The sequence below is a fragment of the Elgaria multicarinata genome, chromosome 11 (assembly GCF_023053635.1).
Source record: "Elgaria multicarinata webbii isolate HBS135686 ecotype San Diego chromosome 11, rElgMul1.1.pri, whole genome shotgun sequence".
NCBI lineage: Eukaryota > Metazoa > Chordata > Lepidosauria > Squamata > Anguidae > Elgaria > Elgaria multicarinata.
This window is the reverse complement of record NC_086181.1, coordinates 29,494,560-29,522,378: the sequence shown is the minus strand read 5'-3', so window position 1 is coordinate 29,522,378 and position 27,819 is coordinate 29,494,560. Positions and strand designations below refer to the sequence as shown.

The window sequence follows — 27,819 nt, the reverse complement described above, 5'->3', positions numbered from 1 at the left end:
GATTAAGTAGGAGAGAATGCAATGCTGGTTTGGTGGGGGAGGAGAAACCGCTCAACTATCCCGTCCCACCGTCCGCGTCCCCCCCCCCCCCCCGCCTTCGCCAGCTGCAGTTTGAAAGCAGCGTCAGAACCGGGGGAAGAGAGAGAGAGAGAGAGAGAGCGAGAGCTGGGTCGAACCTTAGCCTTGCATGTCTGAGATCGGAGGGCCTGGGAGCACTCCTGGGTTCTCTGGAAAGAGGGTGAGTAAGAAGGGCGCCAGTTTTCCTGGACTTCTCAGCAGGTCGCGTTGCACTGATTGAATGGCTGCTAGCTGCCCCACAGGGTTCTCAAACCCAAGGCGGGATAGAAATATTCGAAACGTTCTTCTTGTTGTTGTTGAGTGAGTGAGTGGCAAACGCAACCAGGACACCTGGGTTCTCGGTGCGGGATCTAGCAACTTGTGACCGTGGCAAAGAGGAGCCGGGACCCGCCTGGCTGCTCAGGGAAGTGAGTTGTATCTCAGAGTTTGGAACAGAAGGGCCTTAGAGTGAAAACGGCTGTGTTGTGCGCAAGAGCAAGGGGAAACATTTTTATTTTATTTATTTATTAAAAAAAGTGCTGTTATGGCTCCGTTATCCATTTCCTTTCCTTTTCCTTTTCTGCTTGCCAGATGCAGCTGGATCCGCCCGCTGCTCCAGTGCAGCCATCTCCGAGACTTAAGATGTAAGCGATGAGGCTGTTATGGGGCAGGGTGGGGGAGGCAGCTTGGCCCTTATTCTTCATAATCCCTGAGGAGGCTAATTCTGTCCTGTGGATCTCGAAACGCTGACAACAGATGCCTGCAGCAGACAGCCTTGCTACTGCCTTCCTGCTTTTAATCCACACACTTAGCTTCGCTCCTGAGATCGTTTTTATTAAACAACTCTGTGGTTGGAAGACACGTCTCTATATAGCAGGGTTGATCCATTTCAAAACCAGTTTTAGCTATTGAAAGCAACCTAGGTATAGAGGTAGCTGGGGTAATGCCGCACCCTCTCTCCTTCTCAGTGGGCCAGTTCACACTACACGGCCAGCTCATCTTCGGTTATTTAACTCAGGATGAGCCTCAGCGTGTGCAGCCGCCATTTTGAAGGGGCAACTGTGTCGTGCAAAATGCACTGTGTTGTGCAAACCCAGCCATCATGGCTTATTCAAAGGTTAAAACAACCCTCACATATAACCCTACTACTAATCAGGGATTATGTGAGAGCTGTTTGACCCTTGATTAAAGCACGATGGCTGGGTTCGCAGAACATGCCGCAACCGCCATTCGGAGGATGCATATTCAAAACGGGGGCTGCACATACTGCAGCTGATGGTGGATTAATTTACCCACGATAACCCACCATGTTGTGGAACCAGGTCAATGTGTATAGGAGAAATTCTGTCGCAGGCCTGTGTTAAGGGGCCTGCAATGGAACTGTATATAGCCCTCTTCATTAACCTTTTAATTGCCAATATCTGTTTGGAGTCTGAATCAGTAGTGGCCATGCTGCCTAGGAATGATGGGTGTTACAATCCAACACATCTGGAGGGCACAGATTGGGGAAGGCTGCCTTGCAGCATAGAATATATGAAGATACCTTATATACTGAGTCAAGCTGTGGGTTCTTCCAGCTCAATATGGTCAACTATCCTGGTAGCGGGATTCCAAAGCCTCAGGAAGTTGTAGTTGAATAGCAGAAGACATCAGGGTCTCCAAACTTTTGGAGCCAGTGGGCACTTTTAGAATTTTCAGAGAACATTGTGAGCACTCTCACAAAATGGCTGCCATAGGTGTGGCTTGCCCAGTGAGAAAATAGCTGGCATGGTGGGCGTCACTAGTCATAAAATGCCCATTTCCCAGAAAGGAAACTAGTGAGATTTAAAGAAAAGTAACTTGCCCAAGAGCCTAAATACTTGGGCAGAGGTGGGGGTTCAGGTTTTGAAACCCACGATTAAATCCGCAGTTTTCTGGTTTATCAGCCATTTCACAGAAGGCAAATTGGGGATGCTCAGAGAAACACACAGCATGAGCGAAACACTTCCCCTCCCCCAAGATGTTTCCTCTCAGCCACCAGTGTACCTTTTTCTTTTATTCTGGGCAGCTGAGCACCGTTCAAAACAAACCGCTGAACTGCAGCCATACAGCATTTTTTGCTTTCTATTTAAACATACATATTATCACACCTTTAGTGGATCACAAGTAGAAAGTGAGCTAGCAGTGTGATACAGCTGCGAAAAAAGCGAACATAACTTTAAGCTGCATTAACAGAGAAGCAGCATGTCCATCTAAATCATGGAAATAATTTTATTCTGTGTTAAATAGACTACAAGGCTGATGGTTTGCAAGTCACGCCAATTCCTGGGTTGTTTAACCTAGGAATTGATGGGGCCACACAGCAGTGAGTAAATATGCTGCCTTCCTTATGTTTATAGCTTCTGCTATAATCAACAGCCCATGGGAACTATCACCCATGGTTTGTCGTTGAGTTAAACCCTGGGATTACCAGTTTTCTGGGTACAGACCTGGACTGTGCTCCCTGAGTTCTATGGAAGCTCCTTCATTCTGGTCTCTTTTGCCTCCGGTTGCCTGATGAACCCTGACTACTGGTTCAGATTCCACACAAGTGCTGTAACAAAAGGGGTTTATTAACAGGGTTTTTAATAAAAGTTCCTGGTAGGGCTCTTAATGTGGGCCTACAGTAGTTTCTCCTACTCCAAATAAAGATAGGGAGGGAAGTGACAGGAAAGTTTACACTGAGCCTCAGGGGTGGGCAACTTGTGGCCCTCCAGATGTTTTGGGTTACAACTCCCATCAGCTCCGGCCAGCTTAGTCAATGGCACAGAATGATAGGAACTGTATGCCAAAAACATCAGGTGGGCCAGATGTTCAGGGAGCACTCCGAGAACATGAAGAAGTGTATGCAACAATGGCATATAATAAGAGGTAGGGGAAGTACTTGAGAGCTTTTACAGTGAGAGCTACACATTTGAGGCTGGTGCAAAGTACCAGTGGGCATAGAATCATAGAATAGTAGACTTGGAAGGCGATCAAATCCAACCCCCTGCTCAGTTCAGGAATCCACCTTAAAGCATCCCTGACAAACGGCTGTCCAGCTGCCTCTTGAAGGCCTCTAGTGTGGGAGAGCCCACAACCTACCTAGGTAACTGGTTCCATTGTCGTACTGCTCTAAAAGTCAGGATTTTTTCCTGATGCCCAGCTGGAATCTGTCTGATAAAGCATGGCATAATCATGAACGCAGAGCCCTGGAGTGGAGGGGAGAGGTGTTGTGGGCTGTTGCGCAACCATCTCAGCAGTTTCTTTTTCCATGCCATTTTTGCTGATTCTGCTAATCTCCCAGTCTACCATTTGGACTGTCAGGGATTGGTGTTCTCCCTGTGTGGCTTGCCTGTACTAGGATCACAGAAGGTCTTGTAGTGAGGACCAAAGTGTTCTTTCCCAGTTGCTAACATCAACACACATTTAGGGGCTGACTTAGCGTTTGGAAAACCTCTCTGGTTTTGGTAGTCCGATCCAACCTGTCCCTTTTTCTTGCAGCCTCATGGAATCCGCGAGTAAAAGCCCTTCACCCACCCCTGGGAGGTAAGGAAAAAAAAGACATTCAACAAGAATATGCTTTAGTTTGTCTTTCTGTCTGCCTGTCTAGCTAGCTAGCAAGCTGGCATAACATAGCAGTTAAGAGAAAGAGGCTAGGTTTGTTCATGCAGCACTTGTATTGATTAAAAATTCATTTCGTTGATGGTTTGTTTTTAAAAGAGGTATTTCGAAATGGTATACAATGTATACAATACAACCAGAGCTAAATTAAAATTAGGGTTGCAACTATCATTAATTTGTTAGATTAAGAACGTTGGACGACCCTTGCTGGATCAGACCAAAGTTCTATCTATTCCAGCATTCTTTTCACAAGATGGGCTGCCCAATGAGTCAGGGATGTCTTGCTAGCTGGTTAAAATGATTTTCAATTGATTAATTACGTAATTGGTTTTTAAAATAATAAATTCATTAATCAAATAAAAAATTAAGTGAATAGTTCATTAACTTTGACGGCTCTGAGAGGGGATTAGACAAATTCATGGAGAATAAGGCTATCAATGGCTACTGGTCATGATGGCTATATATTAGCTCAGAGGAAGTATGCCTCTGAATACCGGTTTATTTATTAATGTTCATTATATTATTTTAGCACAGTTTTATTTTATTTTACCTCAGTTGCTGAGACGGAATTCAGGATTGGCTTACCTAGTTATTTTAATGAGTAGCCCAAGCCCACCTTGTTATTGTTATCTTGGGTGTGCAGTACTTAATCTTTTATTTGTGTTAAGATGTCTGAACACAAAAGAAATATTTAGAAAATTAACATTCATTAGCGTATAGGGTAACCAGATGACCAAGAAAACCCCGGAGACCTCTGGAAATGTGGATGACATAATCCGCTTGGGTTAGTGGCTCTGTACCTATTTCCGGTTCTTTCTTTCTTTTTTCCTGCTTGTGGCACATTGTACTAATCTGGATTATGGGAGATGGATAGTGGTGGCCTCACATCTTCTGTGGAGGGCTACCTTCTTCTTGAGTTAGCATTGCAGCTCTGGATGCAGAGGACAGACGAGAGTGCACAGTTTGTGAGCTTCAACGGGATCGTCAGCATTGCCACATTTTCAAAGCTTCAGTTGCTTTGTAATGCAGGCATTATGCTTCCTGGCTCCCGTCTTTCTGTTCTGCGTTAGCAATAAATTTAAGGGTGAGTCCACATCATTTATTTATTTATTTATTATCCCACCTTTTTTCCTCCAAGGAACCCAAGGTGGCGTACATAACCCTCCTCCTCTCCCATTTTATCCACACAACAACAACCCTGTGAGGTGGGTTGGGCTGAGAGTCTGTGACTGGCCCAACGGCACCCAATAAGCTTCCATGGCCGAGGGGGGATTAGAACTCGGATCCCCCGACTCCCAGTCCAACACTTTAGCCACCACACCGGCTCTCATTTGAGCTGTGTACCCCGCTGTGGAAATTCACTCGCTACATTGTGGTCACACGTACAGCCTCCCCCCTCTATTGAAATGAGGGAAAACCTGTCCTCTGCTTTTTTAGCAGAAAGCTGGGTTTTCATGGCATTGATTGGCCAGCCTCTGTGTCAGTCCTGAAGCCACTTTCCCTCCACCCCTTCTCAGAGTAGGCCTGTGCGCTATGCTGATTGGCTGGTCCTCGCATGTATCACAAAGCCACCTCCCACACCTTCTCGGGGCAGTTTTCAAAGTGTAAACTGAACAAGACACATACAAAAAGATAAAGAACCATCAGAAGGCAGAGCAGGGGACCTGACGTTGCCCATCAACACAGAGCCACTTGGACAGCTCTCTGAACAGCCAGGCACCCCGGGCAATCTGGTCACAGTCTTCTCTACCAGGGTGAGATATAGTGGATTTTCTGTTTTAAACCTCTGATCGTTCTGCTGTGTTGCACAGTGCGCTGCTGCTGCACAGGCTGTGGCTTTTCGAACTTCGGCTTGTGCAAACTGTAGCAGAGTGGCTGCGAAATCAAGCTTTTGAGCCATGTTGTTCTCAGTGGACATCACATCTGCACCAGGACCCCATAAATCCTCCCGATGACCCTGCAAAACTGACTACGAGGGGGGAGGCACCAAAGGGACTCTTCGCCCAGGGTGCTCGCTATCCGCAGGCCAGCCCTGTGTATAAGCTGCCCTAGCTGTGGATGATGGGAGTTGTAGGCCAAAACATGTGGATGATGAGAGTTGTAGGCCAAAACAGAAGTGAGGACCACAAGTTCCTCACTTCTGGTTAAGCAGACTACTCCTGGTTAAAGAAGAGCTCACCCCCCTGTTACTGCCTCACTTTCAAACCCTCTTTCAGTCCATGCGAACAGTGCATGAGCTCAAGAGCGCCAAGGGCTTTAAAGAGCAGATGTGCTAAACTGAAGTCATGACCTGCGTGGACTAAGCAACCTTCCTCAACCCAGAGGGGTTGGACTGCAGTTCCCATAATTCCCAGTCAGCACAGCCATGTTTGCTGGGAATTATGGGAGTTGCAGTCCAACACCTCAGGAAGGCACCAGATAGGAGAAGGCCAGGACTGAGGGATCCCTGTGGACAAGCCACTTTCCCACCACACACCTGGCTGCACTGTGAGGTCACAAAGTCCCTTCAGCGCCATGGCATTCAGAATCCCCAGGAAGTAGCAATCCGGGGGATTGGGACCCCAAGCAGGTGGGGCTGCCCCGGAGCTGGCAGAGTGATGCCACATCTCAGAATGTACCGAAATTTGTACCACCGCCTCCGTTCCCTTCCCAATTCACCTCCTGACCTTGGTACCTCTTTTTCTTCTAGCAATAGTAACGATGAAGCTGCAATCATCCGGAAACAAAAATTGGAATTCCAGGTACTTTGGCTGGGGAAGGGCTTTTGGTGTGTGTGGTGGTGGGGGGGGGGGGGCAGATATCCTGGAGGCGGGAGTGCGAGAGACACGGGGAAAACTTTCCATCGCTGAGGACCACCATGAAATGCCTCTTGAGCTGAAGGGCTGCAATGACTTGGCATGTCTTCATCGGCAGTTGTGAGTGCTTGTAGCAGACAACACATAGCCCTCAAGTAGGGTGACCATATGGAAAGGAGGACTGGGCTCCTGTATCTTTAACAGTTGTATTGAAAAGGGAATTTCAGCAGGTGTCCTTTGTATGCATGCAGCACCTGGTGAAATTCCCTCTTCATCACAACAGTTAAAGCTGCAGGAGCCCTGCCCTTTGTTGTATCTGGTCAAGAGGGCAGCGCTCTTGCAGCTTTAACTGTTGTTATGAGGAGGGAATTTCACCAGATGCTGCATGCATATGAATGACACCTGCTGAAATTCCCTTTTCAATACAACTGTTGAAGATACAGGAACCCTATCCTCCTTTCCATATGGTGACCCTACCTCATGTGGCCCTCCCATCCACCAGTGTGGCCCCCAAAGCCCCGATTTCTTTTCTTTTAAAAAAGGGACGGGGAGAAAAAGTCGTAGTTTTCTGCCAAAATCCATTAGCGAGCTGCTACTGAAGCGTAATTTGCCTGTTAGTTTGCTTTTCCTCTCTCCCCCCACTTTTTTTGCAGCATAGGGGCAGCAACAAGAGGAATGCAGGCTACAGCAAGTCCTGGGGGTGGGTGGGTAAGGGGAATTGGCTCCAGACTATCCAAAGTTGCCCACCCATGCCCCAATTCAACCTCTGCATGAGGCTCAAATGGGCCTTGATGCAGGATCTTGCCCACCGTTTGGCAAAGCCAGTCCATTGGACCTCTTAATGGATGGAGAGCAGAGGGATGCTGAGGCAAATCAGAAACAGCACACTAAGCCCCTCCTCCATCCTATCAACCAGCCTCTTCGTTCATTTCCAGGCCTGGCCTCAGAGTTGGCATGGTTGGGCAGCTGCCGAGGGCCCACAGCCTCAGAAGGGCCCGTCCTTGATCCTGCCGACCCTGCAAATGGCCGTGTCTTTGAATGGGAGCTGGGTTGGCATTGGCTCCGCTCCATGCCAGGGGCCTGACATGTTGGATTGCCCAAATGCAATGTCCCTTTTGGCATTGTGCTTGGGGATATCCAATATGGCAGACAGCTGACACAGAGCTCAGCTCCCCGCTCAAAAGTGCTGCCACCTGCTGGAGAAACTTGGGTAGGTTTGTCTTGTAGGGGTGGGCAACGTGTGGCCCTCCAGATGTTTTGGCCTACTACTCCCATCAGCCTTAGCTAGTATAAGCCAAGTCATTTAGAAGGCAACACATCCCCCAACCCTGATGTGAAGAATTGCAGCCTGAGAAATTTTACAATTAAACAACTTGAAATATGCTAGGCTTCCTATCTTTTCCATTTGCCAATGATTCCCCGCTCCGCTGGGGGGCCCTTACCACAAAATGGCTGTCTGTGAGCAAATGTGGCTACATGGTGTGGGCTATACAGCTGGCCTGGGGATGCCCATTGACCAATGGAAGGTGGGATATAAAAGTTAGAAATACATTAAATAACTCGCGTCTATATGCCAAGTACACACACGGTAGCCTCTCTCTAACCCTGCTTTCTTTTCTGGCTGCCTGTCTATCCATCCTCTTCCAGCGCCGCATCATTGAAAAGAAGCAACGGCGCAAACGCCAGGAGCCGCTCATGGTTCAGGCCAACACGGATGCCAAGGTGAAGGGGCGCCGGGGGAGGCGCAAGCCCGAAGAACGCATCCCACTTATGGAGTCTTGCAGTGAACACAGCCTCTGCAACAGTGAGCATCAGTAGACTGGCCAAGCTCAGGGTATCATATGGTCTGATACAGGGGTGCAGAACCTTAGGCCTGAGGGCCAAATCTGGCCCTCCGAGGATTCTGATCCAGCCCTCTGGCGTTCCTCAAAAGGCCACGCCCCCTTTCCTTGGCCTCTTTCCCCCAAGTTACAACAGCTGGGATTGTTCAGCTTGGAAAAAAGGAGACTAAGGGGAGACACGATGGAGGTGTACAAAATTCTGCACAGTGTGGAGAATGTGGACAGGGAGACATTTTTCTCCCTCTCCCATAATACTAGAACCCAAACGGATCATCCCATAAAGCTGATTGGTGGGAGATTCCAGACAGATAAAAGGAAGTACTTCTTCACACAAGTGCATAGTTAAACTATGGAATTAGCTACCACAAGATGTGCTGATGGCCACTGATTTGGATGGCTTTAAAAGGGGGTTGGATCAATTCCTGGAGGACAAGGCTATCAATGGCTATTAGTCCTGATGGCTATGTGCTACTTCCAGGGTCAGAGATAGTAAGCCTGTGTACACCAGTTGTTGGGGAACATGGGTGGGAGGGTGTTGTTGGACACATATCCTGCTTGTGCATTTCCTGTGGGCAATGGTCAGGAATGTTGGAAGTTGAAGTCCAAAACATCTGGACATCTACCGTCTGTCCACCCTTGAGAAGACCAGCCTGGTCTCCAACTGCCACCAACAAAGTGTGAATTGGGTGCTCTCCCCAAATAGTTCCAATTTCCCCATACCAATGTAAACAGTGGTATGGTGGCATCGTGTACCCCAGTGTTTCTAGCTTATATGGCTGCTAACCTCATTGTTTCAAGCGGATGTTAACTCCATTGAAAGAGGTTCCATGGTGAACAACCAGAGACGCCGCTTACACCTCGCTCTCCTTTTCTCTGATCACACAAAAGAGAGAACAAGAACCAGCAAGGCCACGATTCTCGTCCAAGCTCTGATAGGGAACAAAGGCTGTAGTCTAGTCAAAACATGTATCGGCCTTCCAGGAGAAAGGGAAGTCTGGTTGCTGGGAGACAGTGTGGGCTGACCTAATTGATGAGGGGAAGAAAAACGTTAAAGGGGGAAAGGAGGAAGAACATTCAGAGATATACAGTACCTGCCAGCTTTTGGGGGGGGGGACAGTCTTGTCCCCAGGTTTTGTACCAATGAGAAAGAAGCGAGTGCTGGACATTAGGGGGTATTCTTTGATTCATTTTTTTTCTGATTTCATATTCATGTTGCTTTAAATTAATATATATTTTATACTCTTAGGGTGACCATATGAAAAGGAGGACAGGATTCCTGTATCTTTAAGATTTGTAGAGAAAAGGGGATTTCAGCAGGTGTCATTTTATATGCATGCAGCTCCTGGTGAAATTCTCTCTTCATCACAACAGTTAAAGCTTCAGGAGCTATACTAGAGTGACCAGTTACGAAAGAGGACAGGGCTCCTGCAGCTTTAACTGTTGTGATGAAGAGGGAATTTCACCAGGTGCTGCGTGCATACAAATGACACCTGCTGAAATTCCTTTTTCTATGCAACTGTTAAAGACACAGGAGCCCTGTCCTCCTTTCCATATGGTCACCCTATTACTTTTGTATAAAATAAAGCACTTAATGAAGAAGACTCACGCGTATAAATGAAATCTAAATGGTCATCCAGAGCTAAAGGTGATCCATTTTGATCAAGTGTAAGAAGGTTATTTCCTTCTGAGTTTTGGAAGATGGGAGAGGTGATGGATAAACAGGAAGCGTGGGGAGGTTGGAACTTTTTTTGGGGGGTGAGATTTGAGATCTGTTCTTCTGAGCTATGGCTTCCACAGCATTTCTAACCATCCGTCTGTCCCTCCAAAGGTACAAACAACCCCTTCCTTGTGGAGTCAGTACCAGAGGCCCACCTTGGCGCTCATATGTGGGGCAGCTCTGTGCAGATGAACCGGACACACAGCGGCCAGGGGGAAAGCCAGGCAGCCTGTCCAGGTAAGGAACACACCTGAGCGGACAACCCCAGTCCTTCCCACAGGGCCTCTACAAATACTTGCTCCCAGGCATTTAATAGTATATGGTGAGGAATCTGTGCCTGCTGTTTTAGAATAGTTCAGTTCGGAAAATCATTTATTTAAATTGTTTTTAGCTGTTTACATTGTTTTGATTTTTCTTTGTTAAAAAATTTGGGCTTTTTTATGCTGTATTTTGTATTTTAATAAATTGTTGTAAACTGCTCAGAGAGCTTCAGCTATGGGGCAGCATAGAAATCATCATCATCATCTATGGCAACAGGAAAAGGTCACAATTATTCCATTAGTCACATCAGTCACCGGCATCACATCAAAAAACTATACAGAAAACCTTCAGAAACTGGGCCTACCAAAATCCATCCACACCAACATCCAGAAAGCAGTCATACTTAAAACATGCTGAATTGTCAGGAAATTCCTGAATCAGTAAAAGAGCGCATGACTTGGCAAAGCCTGTCAAGTCCATCTAGACACGAGCGAGAAAAGTGAGATAATAATAAATTAGTCATACACCACAGGAGGCCACCTGATATGAAGTTAGACTATTAAGCCTTCTTGCCCAGCACAGTCTCCAGCTCCTCATGGTTTCCATCCTTTTAAATGGAGATGCCAAGGATTAATCTTGGGATTTTCCAGAACATCCATGAGAACACAGGGCTCCATCACACCTATTTTTTTCCTCTGGTTTGACTCCGCGTTTTTTACCTCCATGTCATAAGCGTGTCAAGGGCTCCATCACACACGGTCCCTTTCACATAGGTTTTCGCTTGTTTGCTCTTCCACTCCATCCCGCCCCTTCTACTTCCTCCTCCAGTTCATTGGTTGCGGTACTCTGATGGGTGCAGTCTCCCCCCCCCCGCCCGCCCGCCCGCCCGCCCGCCCGCCCGCCTGCCCGCCTGCCTGCCTGCCTGCCCGCCCGCCTGCCTTGGCTTTGTTATCTAGTGATTACTTTTAAGGTTTCACCTGGGCTCCGTTTCTGCGGGCAATAGAGTGGGTGGGTGGAGCACTAAAATGTCCATTCAACTGCCTAACAAGTCCCTACGACAGCGTATTGGAGGAGGAGAACTGCTCCGCCCTCCCCTTTAATCATCAAGACTCCGTTAGCACACGCCCCCAACAAAGGAAAAAGCGAGAGGGGAAAATAATCCAGACTTTCCCTGCACCAAAATAAAATGCAACAAGGGGGGAGAAAGGGGCAAGATGAGTGCAGGACAGGGTCGTCGTCATGTGTGTACCACGCTGCAACTCCACATACCAGGAATGGCGAGTGTACAATTAATCGCTGGTGTGATGGAGCTCTCAGAAGAACTCTAGGAAGTACCAAAGGCTGGAGTGGAAGCTCTCTCATGTGCCAACTGCATGATGAGATGCATGGCTGCGACTCTTGGGAGGAGGGTGTAGAGCAGCCTTCTCCAGCGGCTCTACACCTGAGCTACTTCATCTCCCATCATCCCCGTTCAGCACCGCTGTCTTCAGTCAGCACCAAATTTGCCCTTCTCAACTAAATGGGAGAGCTGATGGAGGGGGTAGAACAAATCTCCCCAGCCTTGCGCCCTCCAGATATGTTGGACTCCAACTCCCAGCATCCCCAGTCAGACCAGCCATTGGCTGGGCTGGCTGGGGATCAAGGGAGCTGTTGCCCTATACTTCTGGAGGGTACCAGAGTTGGGGAAAGCTGCTGCAGGAAGTGGGAACAGACTTTTCTTCCTGCAAGCATCTTGGTCCCAGTTCTCTCTGCACGTACTTTTCTGGTACCCGCAGCCCATTGCTTTAGTTAACCCTGTTAGATTCCCTTTCCCAGCTGCCCTGATGAAAATCGAACATATATTTAATTTGAGGCAGGGCTCTGCCCCATACTTATTGTTTCTGGTCTGGGCAATGCGTACACGGTTTAGCTAGTTCAGTAATGGTGCAATCCTATGCATCTTCAAACAAAAAAGTCCTACAACTCCCAGCATTCCCCAGCTTGGCTGCCTGTGGAATGCCAGGAGTTGTAGGACTTTTTCTATCTAAACACACCCAGGATTGCATCCTATAATTAATGTCTAAAATAGAGAATCTCACATACTTCTCAGCATGTAAAAAGTACCCCCCTCTCTGCATAGCCTAAAGCCCATCTATTAAAAAAAGGATGTTTAGGTCAGAGGGGGTGCGGTTTGCACTTCAGCACCTCTTTTTTCAGGAATTACCATCCCATCTTCATCTGTTTCCTCTCCTTCTTTCTGCCCCCCACCCCCACCTCCACCCTGGGCTCCACAGATTTCTCTGATGAGACGGAGCTTGAGGTGGACATCCTGGAAGAAACCCTGCCTATCAACAAGAACGAGTCAGCACCCAAGAATGGATGGCAGGCCAAGCGGAGAGAAGGTGAGGCTGGGAAAGGGAGTGGCCAGGTTGCTAAGCAACGGCCGCTGCGACGCCATTCTCTGTTGCTAAGCTGCTGCCCGTGGAGGGCGGCGCTTGGTTGCCGAGCGACGGGGCTGGGTCAACAAGACAGGCTGCTTTGCACCAGTCGAAGGACGAATTCCTCCTTTGTGAACAGGGGTGACCCAAAGCGGAGACGGCAGGGCAGGCGTCAGGCGAGACACCACGGTACCAGTGGTCCTCCCTTTCTAGAAACACCTCTGCTAATTCTCCAAGTTGTTTTAGGGGAACTCAGACTATCGGTAGCTCGCTATTTCACCAACATTGGGATTGGGGTGGGGGTAGGGAATGAATCAAGCTGAACTATGGAGAGGATTGCTAACTGCACAGTTTCTACTAGCTCCAGGGGTATTGCACCTCAGGCCCTCAGGGGTCCCGATTCAGCCCTCTAGGGTTCCCCAGTCGACTGCTCTCCCTTTCCCTCAAGTGCTGATTGTATGTTTTGAACGTTCCACATTCTAAAAGTTTGAAATGCCTCATAAAGCTCAGCTACTTGGCAGTAAGACCTTTAGGACGCAATCTTATCGTGTGGCGCAGAGCGGTAAAGCAGCAGTTTCTGCAGCTGAAACTCTCCCCACGGCCTGAGTTCGATCCCAGCGGAAGCTGGTTTCAGGCAGCCGGCTCAGGTCGACTCAGCCTTCCATCCTCCCGAGGTCAGTAAAATGAGTACCCAGCTAGCTGGGGGAAAGGTAATAACGGCCGGGGAAGGCAACGGCAAACCACCCCGCTATAAGGCCTGCCAAGAAAATGTCAGCGAAAGCTGGCGTCCCTCCAGGAGTCAGTAAAGACTCAGTGCTTACACGAGAGGTTCCTTTCCTTTCCTTTTCCTATCCATGTTTAGACAGAAATAAGTCCTGGAACTTCCAGCATCCCCCAGTCAGGGCTTACTTACTGTCTAAATATGGATAGGTTTGCACCCTTAAGCTACAATAGACTGGTATTTTGTCTGATCCCTTCTGCCCGACCCCATACCCTTTGCCTTTGATCCCACAAACCCCTTGAATTTGGGCCCCGAGAGTTGCTCTGAAATTGAGTTCAGCCCTTGAGCTAAAAGAAGCTTGACAAGCCTGCTCTAGGTGCTTGTGGGAGTAGGCCAAGCTAAGGCTTTTGGTCTTTTCATTTGCTTCCACACCAGTCCTTTTCTCTGGAATTGCCATCCTTTGCTCACGCAGTTTGGATGGTGTTTTTGCCAAATTGTGGCATTCCAGTGGTTTCTGCTGCCCCCCTGTATGGCCATTTTTGTTCTGTTTTGTAATAAAAATGCAGCTGAAGTGACTTCCTAGTGTAGACAGGCAAAGCACTATTCTGGTGTTTCAGAGCTACTGTACCTTTAATTAATAGCTTCCTCATAGCTTTTAACTAATTTTATTTCTTCCAGTTCAGTGGAGCTGGGTTTAGTGATGAGTCACCCCAGAATTAATCAGGTTTGAGTCTAGGGATGCTTTAATTTCTCATTTCCTGTCTATGGGTTATATCCACAGCCTAAATCATGCAGATTTGCTTACTTACATAATGAATTCAAGTTATGTGGGTTTTTTCCTAGGCTTAGAATTTGGATATTTACAGCCCTGAATAGAAAGTCTCTCCTATAGTCGGGCTACTATTTAAGGTGCATTGCATTGGGTTGTGTTCAATGTTAGCCCTACTTAGAGTAGATCTATTGAAATAAATGGGATTTAAGTTAGATTAACATTGGATACATTCCATTCATTCATCCCAATGCCATTCTTTCTCCTTTACCATTGGCAGGGCAACCCGATGCCCAACGGCGTGGCCAGATGTCCAAATCCAAAAAGGAAGTCTCATCCCCAATACAGAAGGTTCCATCTATTATCACGGATATGGAAGGTGAGATTCCAGGTGGGAATAACAAGAGGAGGAGGAGGAGGAGACCTGGAAAGAGGAAACACACTTGTGTGCAAGGGAATGGGAAGTTGTGCTCCGTGAGCACTTGCTCCCTGTTGGAAATGTATGTGCGTAAAACGAATAAGAAGATGTATGCATGGAGGTAGTAAGGTTACGTGTTGCAGGGCTTGCAAACATTTAAAAATGCGTTGTTGTGACTAGAACAAGCCATAAGAGGGCAGTAAAAGAACTGACTGATCTCACATCTTAGCCCATTTAGTTTTCAACAATGATCCCCAGAAAGAGGACCTGGAGACTACAGGGTCCAAGGAGACCGTTGGCGAAATGTGTAACGTCCACATGCTCCACAACAACTCTGAAAGCGAGGGGGAGTCCTCCCAGGACCTGACTGTACCCCCCACGCCCATGAAGAAGAAGCCCCGGGACTGGAAGCTTACACACAGAGGTGAGTAGTCTTCCAGCTAGGAGGGACCATACCGTCAATCTACTTCCTGGCTGCTCAGGTTTTGCAAAGGATTCTGGGATAAAGCTAAGGTCATCAGTCATTGTGTGCATTCTGCCGTTCTCTGCCAGTGTCCACTTGTTTGGTGTTGGGCACAGGAAAAAAATTGTCATCGGAAACTTTGTGAACTAGCTAGTTTGGTTTTTTTGTTTTAGGTTTTTTTAAAAAGCAACTTTCCAGCCCTCATGGCTGTAAAGATAGACTTGAAATGCATAGGCAAGGACTGCTGAAATTTCTGAAGCTAGAGGTAGGCTTCACTGCTTTGCAAAGCATGTTAGTATATAAGAGATCACACTATGCACAGACATGACCTGCCTGCTCATGACTTTTATGTAAAACCAGGTGTGTTCACACACCATTGGTATATGATGGTCTCAGAAGATAATATTTACATAAATATTATCTTTTGAGAGCCAGTGTGGTGTAGTGGCTAAAGTGTTGGACTGGGAGTCGGGAGATCCAGGTTCTAGTCCCCACTTGACCATGGCAGCTCACTGGGCGACTTTGGGCCAGTCACAGACTCTCAGCCCAACCTACCTCACAAGGTTGTTGTAAGGATAAAATGGAGCAGAGGAGGAGGATTATGTATGCCACCTTGAGTTCCTTGGAGGAAAAAAGGCAGGATATAAATGCAAATAATAATAACAACAACAACAACAATGATATAGTTCTGGGCTTGGTCAAGATACAGCCCAACAAAGGATTAATTTCTAAAGCAAATATGGTTTAGTATATCAGAAAAGGAATGAAAGCAAGAAACCAGGACACCTTCCCCCTGGCAGGGGAGGGAGGTGGCTTTAAACAGGGTAGGGGTAACACATCTCTGAATATTCAAGACTAGATCATTGGTTAAATGTATTGGTGCAAACAGCATTCGGTTCTTGGCCGTTAGGAATTACAAAAACGATAAAACATAGCAAAACCAGTCCATTTGGGGTTACTTTTTTGGCCTACCTTTTGTGTGTGTGTGTGAAGGGGGAATGCTTTCTTTTGTAAATGGATCTCCTATCCCAGTGATGGTTTCCCAGTAAATACGTAAAGATGGGTAAATGAAGAAGCATGATTCCCCCCCCGCCCGCCCGCCCGTTTATTTAAAGAAAAAAACTAGCTTAAAGTTACATTGTGATTAATGGGCAGTATTCCCTGTGACACTACCACTAAGAAAAGTGACATTGTGCTGGCATAACGGGTTTCCCAGGGAAACCTGTCATACCAGCCAGCACTGTTGGCATTGTGCTCGCGGTTGCTTACGCTAGTGCAACGCAATGTTACATTCGCGGTAGTGATGAATTATGTTTACATGCCTGTAATGTATTCATGACATTTACATCCCGCCTTCCTTCCATTATAGACCAGAAGGGAGTGTGTGGGCTCCATCACACTTATTTTTCCCCCTCTGGTTTGTCTCTGCGTTTTTTACCTCCATTTCATAAGCGGCTCATCAAGGGCTCCATCACATACGGTCCCTTTCATGTGGGTTTTTGCTTGTTTGTTCTTCCACTCCACTCCACCCCGCCCCTTCTCCTTCCTCCTCTTCATTGGTTGTAGTACTCTGATGGGCATGGGCTCTTTTCCCTCCCCTCGCTCTGGCTTTGTTATCCAGCGATTACTTTTAAGGTTTCATCTGGGCTCCATTTCTGTGGGCAATGAGGGAGGAGGTTGGGCACTAAAAAGTCCATTCAACCGACTAACAAGTCCCTTCGATGACCGTACTGGAGGAGGAAAACCGCCCCTCCCTCCCCTTTCATCATCAAGACTCCATTAGCACACACACCCCAACAAAGGAAAAAACGAGAGGGGAAAATAATCCAGACTTTCTCTGCACCAAAATAAAACGCAACAAGGGGGGGAAGGGGCGAGATGAGTGCAGGACAGGGACGACGTCATGTGACTCCCGCGCTCCAAAACCATATACCAGGAATGGCGAGTGCGCGATAAATCACTGGTGTGATAGAGCTCTGCATTTCTTCATTTATTTGCATGTTTTCCGAAAATTTGTTTTGTACATTGTGTTCCAGTAACAAGAATGGATAACCAGAGAAGGTGGTAGTAGCGAGGCTCCAGAAAAGGAAGGCATCTCACAATTATGCTAATGACATTAGAATGGGGGACACTGGCTACATGTCAGGAGTTTCAGTGAAGACAGACCAAATGTCTCACTGCCTTTTTCATAGTGCACCTATTGTGCCCTGGTCATCTTAAATCTTACATCACCAATCCAGCATGGATCTGGTTGGCTTTATTTATTTAGGCTACAACCCTATGTATGTTTAGACAGAAAAAAATCCTATGACTTCCAGCATTTCCCAGCCAGCTGTGTGTAAAAAGACACAGCACATGAGGGAAAAGGGATGGGAAGGGAAGAGGAAAAATGAAGTAGACTTTCAACAGAGCTGGTGGAATGGCCCCTGTTTCCCCCCTCATCTCCCTCTTGTAGCCTGCTGGAATGGCTGCTGGTGATGACAGTTGCGTTGGCAAATTTGCTACATTGTGAGTTCAGACCCCTAGCCATGGCCTATTTATTGTATAATTTGCCAACATTATTATTTCAAAAGGACAGACAGATCTAGAAGCCCGGATTTGTGGGTTCCCTGATAGGTCTGCAGGGCAGAGAGAATTAAGAGGAGTCGGCACACAGAGCTTGCTGCAGTAGAAGAGAAAGCAGGGGAGAAGAGAGGGGTGACTCCTCTCCGCCCTGCCCATTGCTGTCCTCCCTGCTCTTCCCAGGGTCTCTCACCAATGGAAGGAGAAGCCTGAGTGAGGATGAGGATGATGGAGACGAGGACGAAGACGAGGAAGATGAAGACTTCGAGGACGAGGAGCAGGACATCCTCAGAAGCGTCATGTACATCCGCGAGGAGATTGATTTGTCCACCGTAAGAGGCTACGGCCAAACTTGCCCTTGCCTTTTCAAGCGCATTAATGATCACTCGGGGGACAACGACGACGACACCTCCCATTCCACAATGCACATTTACCGCCATTGACAAGCTGTGCTTGCCTTGTCCTGCTGTAAATGTCACAACGCACAGTTCTCGCTAGAAGACGCCCACCCAGCCGTCCCACCCCCTGACTTGTTTATCCCAGTCGCTGTTCCATCCTGTCCTCCGGCAACTATGCTCAGGCGCAATTCCAGAGGCATCCTTTGGGGCCAGCCCAAGGCCATTTCCTTCATTCTTCTGCGCCCCCTCCCTCTTCTCCAGTGAAACTGACAAGATCAGGGCGGGGAAAGCCCGGTCGGTTTCCTGATGAAACTGGGGCAGGGTGCTGGAAACAGTGAGCTGGTGAAACCCGCAGGCCTTTCTTCCCCAACCTTATCAAACACTAGAAAGCAGAGAAAGGGCACAGGATGGAAACAGGCATCAGTGAAATTGATCAGCTTCTCCCACCATCCTTCAGTATAGGGAGAAGTGAAAAATGAGGCTCCCAGATGTGTCCATTCCACAGGAAGCAAATGGTGGGTGGGAGGATTTTAAAATAGATTCAGATCGAATACATCTGTGTGGGAAACTTCAAAGGGGGGCATTTTTGCACAGGCACCGTTTCATGGGCTGCACACAAACCTTCCTACGGTCCCCAAAATAGGACAAATAATAATAATAATAATAATAATAATAATAATAATAATAATAATAATAATAATAATTTGTTATTATTTATTTATTTATTACATTTTTATACCACCCAAGCCGAAGCTCTCTGGGCAGTTCACAAAAATTAAAACCATGAAGAACATAATAAAACAACCAACGATCTGAAAACACAAATACAAAATACATTTTAAAAAATGGTTGCTGGAGAGTGCCAAAAGGGTCAAAATTAGCCCAGAGTTTCTGCATCCTGAGGCTAGCTGGACCAAAGTATGTGGCAGCTTCCTCTGGTCCTAAGAACTGGCCACAAAGCAAAGAGAAGGAAACTGCCTATCAATATGTTCCGGACAGCAACCACGACAAAAATGCAAACAAGCTGATTTTGACCCTTTGGGCGCTCCGTAGAGCTCCAGATGCCGCCATTTTGTTTGTTTCAGGATGGGAAAATGGCAAAGGCTACACCGGGGTGGGGTGGGTGTGCTGTGGGAGCCGTATGTGGCCTGTGGGCTGGCTTTGGCCCACCCCTGGTGTAAACGTTCTGTTGCTCCATTAAAAAGATGTCAGGGGCTCTTCAGCACTACAAGCTTCAATGGGATCGAAGAATGGTTCAGCTGTAATGGTTTCTGCCAAGGTTCCTTGAGGACTCTTCTTCTGTGAGATTGCTGAGAATTCTCTGTTAGAGGTTCTTCAAGCTCTCACAGAACTACAATTCCCAGGAATTCATGGGTAAGAACATGCCCTCACCTAAAAGCAAAGGGCCCATTGTGTAGACGCAGCAGAGACCAGTTGCTCTTCCCTGAGCTTCCGCACTTCATTCCATTACCTACCTACCTACCTACCATCCATCCATCCATCTATCTATCTCCCTTCCTTGTCTCCTCCTGACAGTCTCCAGGTGGGGAATCCAGTGCCCCGCTGTCCCTCAAGGTAGAGGACATAGAAGCGTTTGTCCTGAAAGCCGCTCCTCAGGGCAGCACCATCCAGTGTCGCATCACACGGGACCGGAAAGGAATGGACAAGGGCATCTTCCCCTTTTACTACCTGCATCTCGAGATGGAAAATGGAAAGAAGGTATCGGCAAACGAGAAAGAATGCTGTGCTTCTGGGAAAGCAGAGAAGCCCTGTTTTCTGCAATCGGAATACATTATTCTAATTTACTTGTTTGATCGTGTATCCTTCCGTATCTCAGATATTCAGGGCAAGCCCGCTCCTAATTATGGTTTAGTGGGGCAGTCCTAAAACGCACGCCCTGATCCTTCCCCAAACGGCTGCCTGTAAGATGTATTGTACTACATTTCCCATCATCCCCAGCCCTCCCCCCCAAAAGGACAAGAGCCAGGAAACCATCAAACAAATGTCAGTTTTGGGAAAGGAGGTGGGGTCAGGGTGTGTGGTCATCTGGGGAATCCCCAAGGGCAGGATTGGAGCCCCAGATGGACCAGTTTGGGCCCATGGTCCTGAGTTTCTACCGCCTTGCGCTAGATAGACCCAACAGTCTGGCTCATGATGTGGCAGCTTCCTTCGCTCCTAAGAGGTTGCAAGAAGCCAAAGAGGAGGAAGTTGCCTCTCAATGATGTCCAGGCCAGGGCCAGCAGCAAAAAGTTGCACAACCTCCTATAGATAATTAGTCAAGGAAGAGGCGCAGCGCATGCCACATTGTGGGATCTGACACTGTTTAGTAATCGGTTTTCTGGGATTGGTTTCGTAAGATGTTTGGCACTGCATTCAGGAGGCGTCTGTTTCCTGCAGTTATTCTAGACGGAAGCGATGGCTTAGGGAAAGGGTTACTAATAACCCAACAGCACCTTCCAGATGTGTTGGACCAATGTCTCCCATCACCTCCCCCAAAGTGGCTGAGGGACCTGTAGCCCAACACATCTGGAGGGAGATGTGGAGACGGGCAGATCAGACGAACGTCCGAAAGGAGGGGGTGCTGGCAGGCCAGGGACCGAGCTCACTGACCGCTGGGTTTCTCTCCTTCAGCGATTCCTCATGTCCGGCCGGAAGAGGAAAAAAAGCAAGACTTCCAATTACCTCATTTCTCTGGACCCCATTGACCTGTCACGGGACGGGGACAACTTCATTGGGAAAGTCAGGTGCGTCTCTTTTCCCACCCCGGCATGTGCTAGGGAGGGCGTGGCTCAGCGGCAGACAGCACGGGCCTTGCATGCCGATTTTCCCAGGCACAGCCCTTGGCAACTCCCTTTAAACAGGCTCTTGGGTAGTTATGGGGAAAAGACTCTCTGCCTGACACCCTGAAGAGCTGCTGCCAGTCCAGAGTGGACCAGATGGGCAAATAGTATGGATTGGATTAAGATTTACATTGGATCAGCTGCGCGGGCGGAAGCGGACTTCGCCCTCCTTCTCACGGCAGTCCCTTCAGTTTTAATGTTGGGTTCTCGTATTGTTACTTCGTTAGTGGGGGGCGGCTTGGCGAGTGAGGGCAGGTTGAAGAAAATAAGGCAGGGTATACATAACAGGTCTGATACGTGAGCTTCCTTCCTTCTCCCCCGCTTCTAGGTCCAATGTGCTGGGAACCAAGTTCACTGTCTTTGACAATGGGATCAATCCAGACAAGAAACCTTTCGTCCCAGAAACGGCCCAGCTGCGGCAAGAGCTGGTGGCCATTTGCTACGTAAGCGCAAATCGAGGGAGGGGCAACCGTTGGGGTGAGGGGAGGGGCCTCAATGTGGAAGATCCCCCTGCCCAAGACCTGAAACAGCCACTGCTAGCCACAGGAGGCGCCACTGAGCTCATTTGGTGCAAGGCAGCTCCTTCTGTTCATATGGGGCTTCTCCACTCCCTCCGGCCTTTATTAGGAGCATCTTGCCATTTTCCTACAAAGCTGGTTTTGTCTCTGATTGGCCACGACATTGTTAGATCCTCTGAAATAATAATAATAATAATAATAATAATTATTATTATTATTATTATTATTATTATTAATTATTTCTTACATTTATATACCGCCCCATAGCCAAAGCCCTCTGGGTGGTTTACAAAGATTAAAACGTGCAACATTAAAAGCAAATATACAAAATTTAAACCCATAAAAAGCATAAAAACAGATTACATACAATATCCATCTGTGTTGGTTCCTGTTTAAAAAACGACTCTTAAGTATCTACCCCCAGCCTGGCACTCTCTGGACTACAACTCCCATCACCAAGACTGTAGGTAATGGGAACTGTAGTCCAACATCTCCAAAGGGTGCCGTTTTGGGAAAGGCTGCTTTTCCAGCCGGTGCATCTTATCTCTGCCTTCCATGGTGTTGGCTGTCCCTCCTAGCTTCACGTCATCTACAGATCTGAAAAGCAACCCGTCACGACCCTAATCCAGATCATTTGTAAAAATGTTGAACAGTGCAGGGCTGAGGACAGGAGCCCGTAGCACTCCCCTCGAGACCCTCCTCCAGTGGGATACGGAGCCATTAATAAGAACATAAGCAGAGCTCTGCTGGGTCAGACCAAGGGTCCATCTAGTCCAGCACTCTGTTCACACAGTGGCCAACCAGCTGTCGACCAGGGACCAATGAAGCAGGACATGGTGCAACAGCACTATCCCACCCATGTTCCCCAGCAACTGGTGCACACAGGCTTACTGCCTCGAATACTGGAGATAGCACACAACCATCAGGGCTAGTAGCCATGGATAGCCTTTGCCTCCAGGAATTTCTCCAACCCCCTTTTGAAGCCATCCAGATTGGTGGCCATCACTACATCTTGTGGTAGTGAGTTCCATAATTTAACTATGTGCTGTGTGAAGAAGCACTTCCTTTATTTTTGTCCTGGATCTCCCACCAATCAGTTTCATGGGATGACCCCAGGTTCTAGTATTTTGAGAGAGGGAGAAAAATGTCCTATCCACATTCTCCATACCATGCATGAGTTTGTACACCTCTATCATGTCTCCCCTTAGCCTCCTTTTTTCCAAGCTAAACAATCCCAGTTGATGCAACCTTCCCTCGTTGGGGAGATGCTCCAACCCCTTAATCATTTTAGTTGCCCTTTTCTGCACTTTATGGTTGCTGAACCAGTTGTGGCGCCACCTAATTGTAGTATCATCCAATCCCCATTTTACCGTCTTGTCAACAAGGAGATCATGGGGAATCTTGTCAAATGCTTTGCTGAAATCAAGATGTACGACGTCCACAGCAAATGAATAATGACGTTTCAGTAGCAACCCAAGAGCAGAATGAAAAACAGCGGCTATCTCCTTTCCTTCCTCCTTTCCAGGAAACTAATGTTTTAGGATTCAGGGGCCCACGGAAAATGACAGTGATAATTCCTGGCATGAATTCTGACAATGAGAGGATCTGCATCCGTCCTAAAAATGTGAGTGGTTCGTCGTTGCATGGCGGCTGGCAACCACGGGCAATGCTGGGCCCTGAATCTCTTCCCCATGGCCCCAGAACTCTTTCCCCAGCTGCCTATAGGTTGATGGATGGCATTTTTTCTCAGCTAAATTGCCATATAGGGAGGCATTTTTCAAGGGAGATTGCAGTTGCGGAGGGAAGGGGCTACCTGCCTTCCCACTCACATGGCAATCAAGTTTAGGGAAAAAAATCTTTCCATTGGTGCCAATGGGAGATTTTTTCCTAAGCTTAGGCACTATGCAGAGGGGGTATTTTCAGATGGAGAGGGAAGGGTTACCCTCCTTTCCCTGTGCACCTTGCCTATTATGCTTTTGGCAGTGGGGACGGGACTTTCCAGTGGAGAGACTGGGCTGCTGCCCATGTTTTAATGTGCCTCCTAGAATTCCCCCCTGATTGGTGCATCTCTTGGGTCAAAGCTGCCAAGTAAGACTTCCATGTGCCTGTAGGAACACGAGACGTTACTGATTCGATACCAGAACCGGAACATGCAGAACTTGATCAAGCTCCAGAACAAGATGCCAGCTTGGAACGAGGAGACCCAGTCGTACGTGCTCAACTTCCACGGACGCGTCACGCAGGCTTCCGTCAAGAACTTCCAGATCATCTCAGAAGAAGACCGTGAGTCGTGGGCAGAGTTAAGGTGTTGCGACCCGAGTGGGAAGCTTGGCAGTCTGAGGCTTAGTGTTTACTCCAAAGTCGTACCGGTGGAATTGAACTGACTTCCAAGGAAGTAGGCTTAGGGCAGCTGCCTTAACATGAATGATGGGAAAGCGATTCTCTCGTATCAGAGCCCCAGTCCCAGAAGCAGCTGCATCTGACCAATGGACAGGAGGCCTTTGGGTAAATTGTTCTGATGCACAGCTTATCCAGGGGCTCCCAACCTTTTTTTTTTTGGCCTTTGGGCATATTTGGAATTCTGAGAGAGTGTCATCAATGCTTTCACAAAATGTCTGCCATGCGGAGGGGGGTGCTTGCCCATCCACACAATGTCTGCCATGGGGAGGGGGGCGCTTGCCCATCCACAAAATGGCTGCCATGGGGCACGCTTGCCCATCCACAAAATGGCTGCCATGGGGAAGGGGGCGCTTGCCCATCCACACAATGTCTGCCATGGGGAGGGGGGCGCTTGCCCATCCATACAATGTCTGCCATGGGGAGGGGGGGCGCTTGCCCATCCACAAAATGGCTGCCATGGGGAAGGGGTCGCTTGCCCATCCACACAATGTCTGCCATGGGGAGGGGGTCGCTTGCCCATCCACACAATGTCTGCCATGGGGAGGGGGGGCGCTTGCCCATCCACAAAATGGCTGCCATGGGGCACGCTTGCCCATCCACAAAATGGCTGCCATGGGGAGCATCACCTGTCATAAATTACGCATTTCCCAAAGATTTAAAGAAAAATAACTTGCCCAAGAGTACAAAGCCAAGGTGGGCTCTGCTGTCCAAAACACAACCCTCCTCTTTTAAACCCACCGCTTTTGGCTTCTATACCAATTTCACTGAAGGCGAATTGGGGCTGTGCAGTGAAACCCACAGCACAGGTAAAACAACTTCCTCTTGCCCCCAAGGTGTCCCCCAGGATCCCTTCTTTCTTGTAGGTGGCTGGATATGCTTCACATCCGAGCGCTGGGCTGCAGCCACCCAACGTTTTCATTTTCTAAGAATGCCCCTGGAGTCCAGAAGGGGCCCAGAGCCATTCTTGGAAATCCAGATGGCGCTGGAGGCCAGCACTCCACTTGCCACATACCAGCCTTCCAGTTTCAAAAAACCCCTTTAAAAATAAAGGTTGCGGCAGAACTAAGTGGGGCACCGATGGAGGCAGCTGTGCGCACCCTGGTGCCCATGGGCACCATGTTGGGGATCCCAGAGTTCTATATTTACTGAAGCAGTTGGTGCAAAAAATTGGTCTAGTGCAGACATATAGCCCCAGTCCCAGATGAGGATCCCTGTATTACCACTCAGCTCTGCTCACCAAGCCTCGTATGTAGATAGGTGGCTGGAAAGTAGTTTGGTCTATGCAGTAGACAGGAGGAGGAATGTGTCTGAAAGAGAGGAGGGCGCTGGACATGGCTGCTGGGTTTGTATGTTTGTTTTCTAGGAAGGGTTGATGGGATGGAGGAACCGCGTTTGCTTCTGTCTCATTGGTCTTTCCCTCCCTGGCCTGCAGCTGACTACATTGTGCTGCAGTTTGGCCGCGTGGCACCTGACGTGTTCACCATGGATTACCGATTCCCGCTCTGCGCAGTTCAGGCCTTTGCCATTTGCCTGTCCAGCTTTGACGGGAAGCTTGCTTGCGAGTAGAGGGCCGGCCCGACCGACGTCTGACGCTCGACCCCTGCGGCTTTGCTCCGGATTGCTTCCTGCTGCCTCGTAAAACTGGACACAACCTGTTACGCTTTTCAGAACTGCCCCTCTTTGACCTCTGACCTTCCCATGTTTTGTCAGGCTGGACCTCCACACGACCCATGACTGTCACGCTGGCAAGGGCTTTCCCTCTTGCTCTTCTTCCCCCGTTTGAGTTCTGACAAGCTGTTACCTACGAAAGTATCTCCGCCATTTCCAATAACCCTGGATCTCCTCCTCTTCTGGTTCTGTTCCGAATTTTCATTTGACTCCATGCAACTTAACGTAACCTTGAAAGCTTCACTACTTTGGTTCTTGCTTGCTAGGCCCTAACTCCCTCCTACCCACACGCCTTTCGAAACTAACACGGTAATATCCACCTACTCAGGAAACGCACCATCACACCACATGTGGATCACAGCTCCATTACTGAAGAAACAGCAAAAGTTGAAGGAACAGCTACTTCTGCCAGCTTCATGAGTTCAGATCAAGGGAAGGGGCAGCCATGCTGATGGGAAGGGGCAGCCATTTTGAAACAATGGATCGAAGCTGCAACCCCAACCCACTTTCCCTTCTCTATCAAATTGGGTAATAGATTGGAAATAAAGCTTACCCAGAGATCAGACCGGGCCTGTTGACTTGTTCCTGGGAGCACGTGGGGCGGTTTCCAGAGCAACAGCTTCTGGAGGGCTTCCAACGACATCAGCTCAGTTCTATAAACTTCCCTTCATCGCAGCTCTGCTGCTATCTTCCCCACCAAAACTGGGGACATCGGTTTATAAGAGCTGTACGTCACATTTTGGAATGTGGCTTGCAGAGTAATGATATCTTTTGCAGGGGTGGGGAACCTCTGGCCCGTAGGACAAATCCAGACCTCCTGGGCTCCTAATCTGGCCCTCTGGGGTTCCCTAGAAGGCTACACCCCATCTCCAATTGCTGATCATTTGGGGCACAGTTCTATTAGTTTCACACCCAATATTGGAAAGCCTCTGAACTCAGAGGCTTACGAGCATCCAGCACTGAGTGGGAGGAGTGGCAGAGGCAATAATCAGCTCTGCCACTACTGCTCTGCACTTTTTTTGGGGGGGGAGGCTATCTTTTGCCCATTGGAGGGGGATGGAGTAGGCTGGAGAGGCCTAATGATAGCTCATATCCCAGCCTCTCCAGTCCCCTCCCAACTCACTGGTACGTTCCCTTTACCCCCTCTCTGAGGTTGAGTTCCCCGATCTTGAAGAAGCAGCCGGCGTGGTTCTTTCCATACTGGATGCAAGGGGCAGGGAGCATACATTCTTGGCTCCGAGGTTGGAGCTCTGACTCTGACCTTGGGTCCTGGAATCCACAGTATCTTATCCCGCCTCCCACCGATGCTGGGGCCAAAGGATTGCTCCCTTGGTGGTTTTCCAGCTTTTGCACATATTTCTTTCCCATTCTAAAAGGTAGAAATGCCTCTCCTAAGGCTTAGTTACTTGGAAGTAAGAGAGAGTTAAGCTAAAATATGTTGGGGTTTTGGCCCCACTCACCACTGGAAGGCAGCCCTTGAGAGCTGCTCTGAATTCACCCCTCAGGCTGAAAGAAATTCCCCATCCCTGATCTACTGCATCCACCAATTCCTGAAATGTATAGGGATTTAAAAAAACACCTTCATCAAGTGTCTAGCTTCCAAGATCACTGAAATTGGTTTATGAAGTGCAAAATGTCCAATAAAACCTCAAAGATTTTGAATTCAAAGATGCAAGCAAAGTTAGGGCATCATCAGACGAGTGTTTTATTGCAGTCGTGGATTTTCGCAGGTCCTATTCATGACGTCGCCTGCGTCCCGTGCACCTCCTGCCCCTTCTAGCCTTCGCGCCACAAAAACACTCCCCAGTAAGTCCGACCTATTTTGAAGGATGGAACTTGCCCTACCTCCTGCTGTGTGCAGGAGAAGCAGCGTGATCAAAACGGCCCACTGAATGGGCCACGTGCACGTTGTTTACTTCCTCTTTCCTCTATCTTGAGAATGAGGAAATAATGGACAAATGCGTGGGCAGAGAAGCGACACTAAGGAAATGTGATTTTCCTATGTGATGATATTCTTGGGCCATAGCTAGACCTAAGGTTTATCCCTGGATCGTCCAGGGGTCAAACCTGTTCATCTAGGTGAGACACGGGATCCAGTGCTGAGGCAGGGGCGAACCCTGGATGATCCCAGGATAAACCTTAGGTCTAGCTGTGGCCTTGGTCATCAAGTTCTGAAAGCAATAGAAGTTTGTCACAACTAACTTGCGCCATTCAATTGGGATATGTGGCTGAATCCTATCCCTGGGCAAAGCCCGACTCCCAGGTCAGTGTGTGATCACAGTCTCGCCTTAAGAGCACAGAAGTCAAAGGAAAAAGAGAGGGATTATTTATGCCTATTCCCATGTTCGTCCAG

At 48.3% G+C, this 27,819-nt stretch overlaps 1 protein-coding gene across 1 annotated transcript; it reads left to right on the top strand.

Annotated features, from left to right (window-relative positions):
* The first annotated feature begins 164 nt into the window (after nt 1-164).
* On the top strand, nt 165-26,029 carry TULP2 (TUB like protein 2). The gene is made up of 16 exons (XM_063138719.1): nt 165-238; nt 649-701; nt 3,559-3,603; nt 6,368-6,419; nt 8,121-8,277; nt 10,143-10,268; nt 12,566-12,673; nt 14,480-14,578; nt 14,847-15,041; nt 17,826-17,974; nt 19,577-19,759; nt 20,672-20,784; nt 21,209-21,323; nt 22,924-23,022; nt 23,510-23,681; nt 25,231-26,029. Exons 1-16 carry the CDS (start codon nt 188-190, stop codon nt 25,362-25,364), a joined length of 1,851 nt encoding a protein of 616 aa, XP_062994789.1. The 5' UTR covers nt 165-187; the 3' UTR covers nt 25,365-26,029.
* The last annotated feature ends 1,790 nt before the right edge of the window (nt 26,030-27,819 follow it).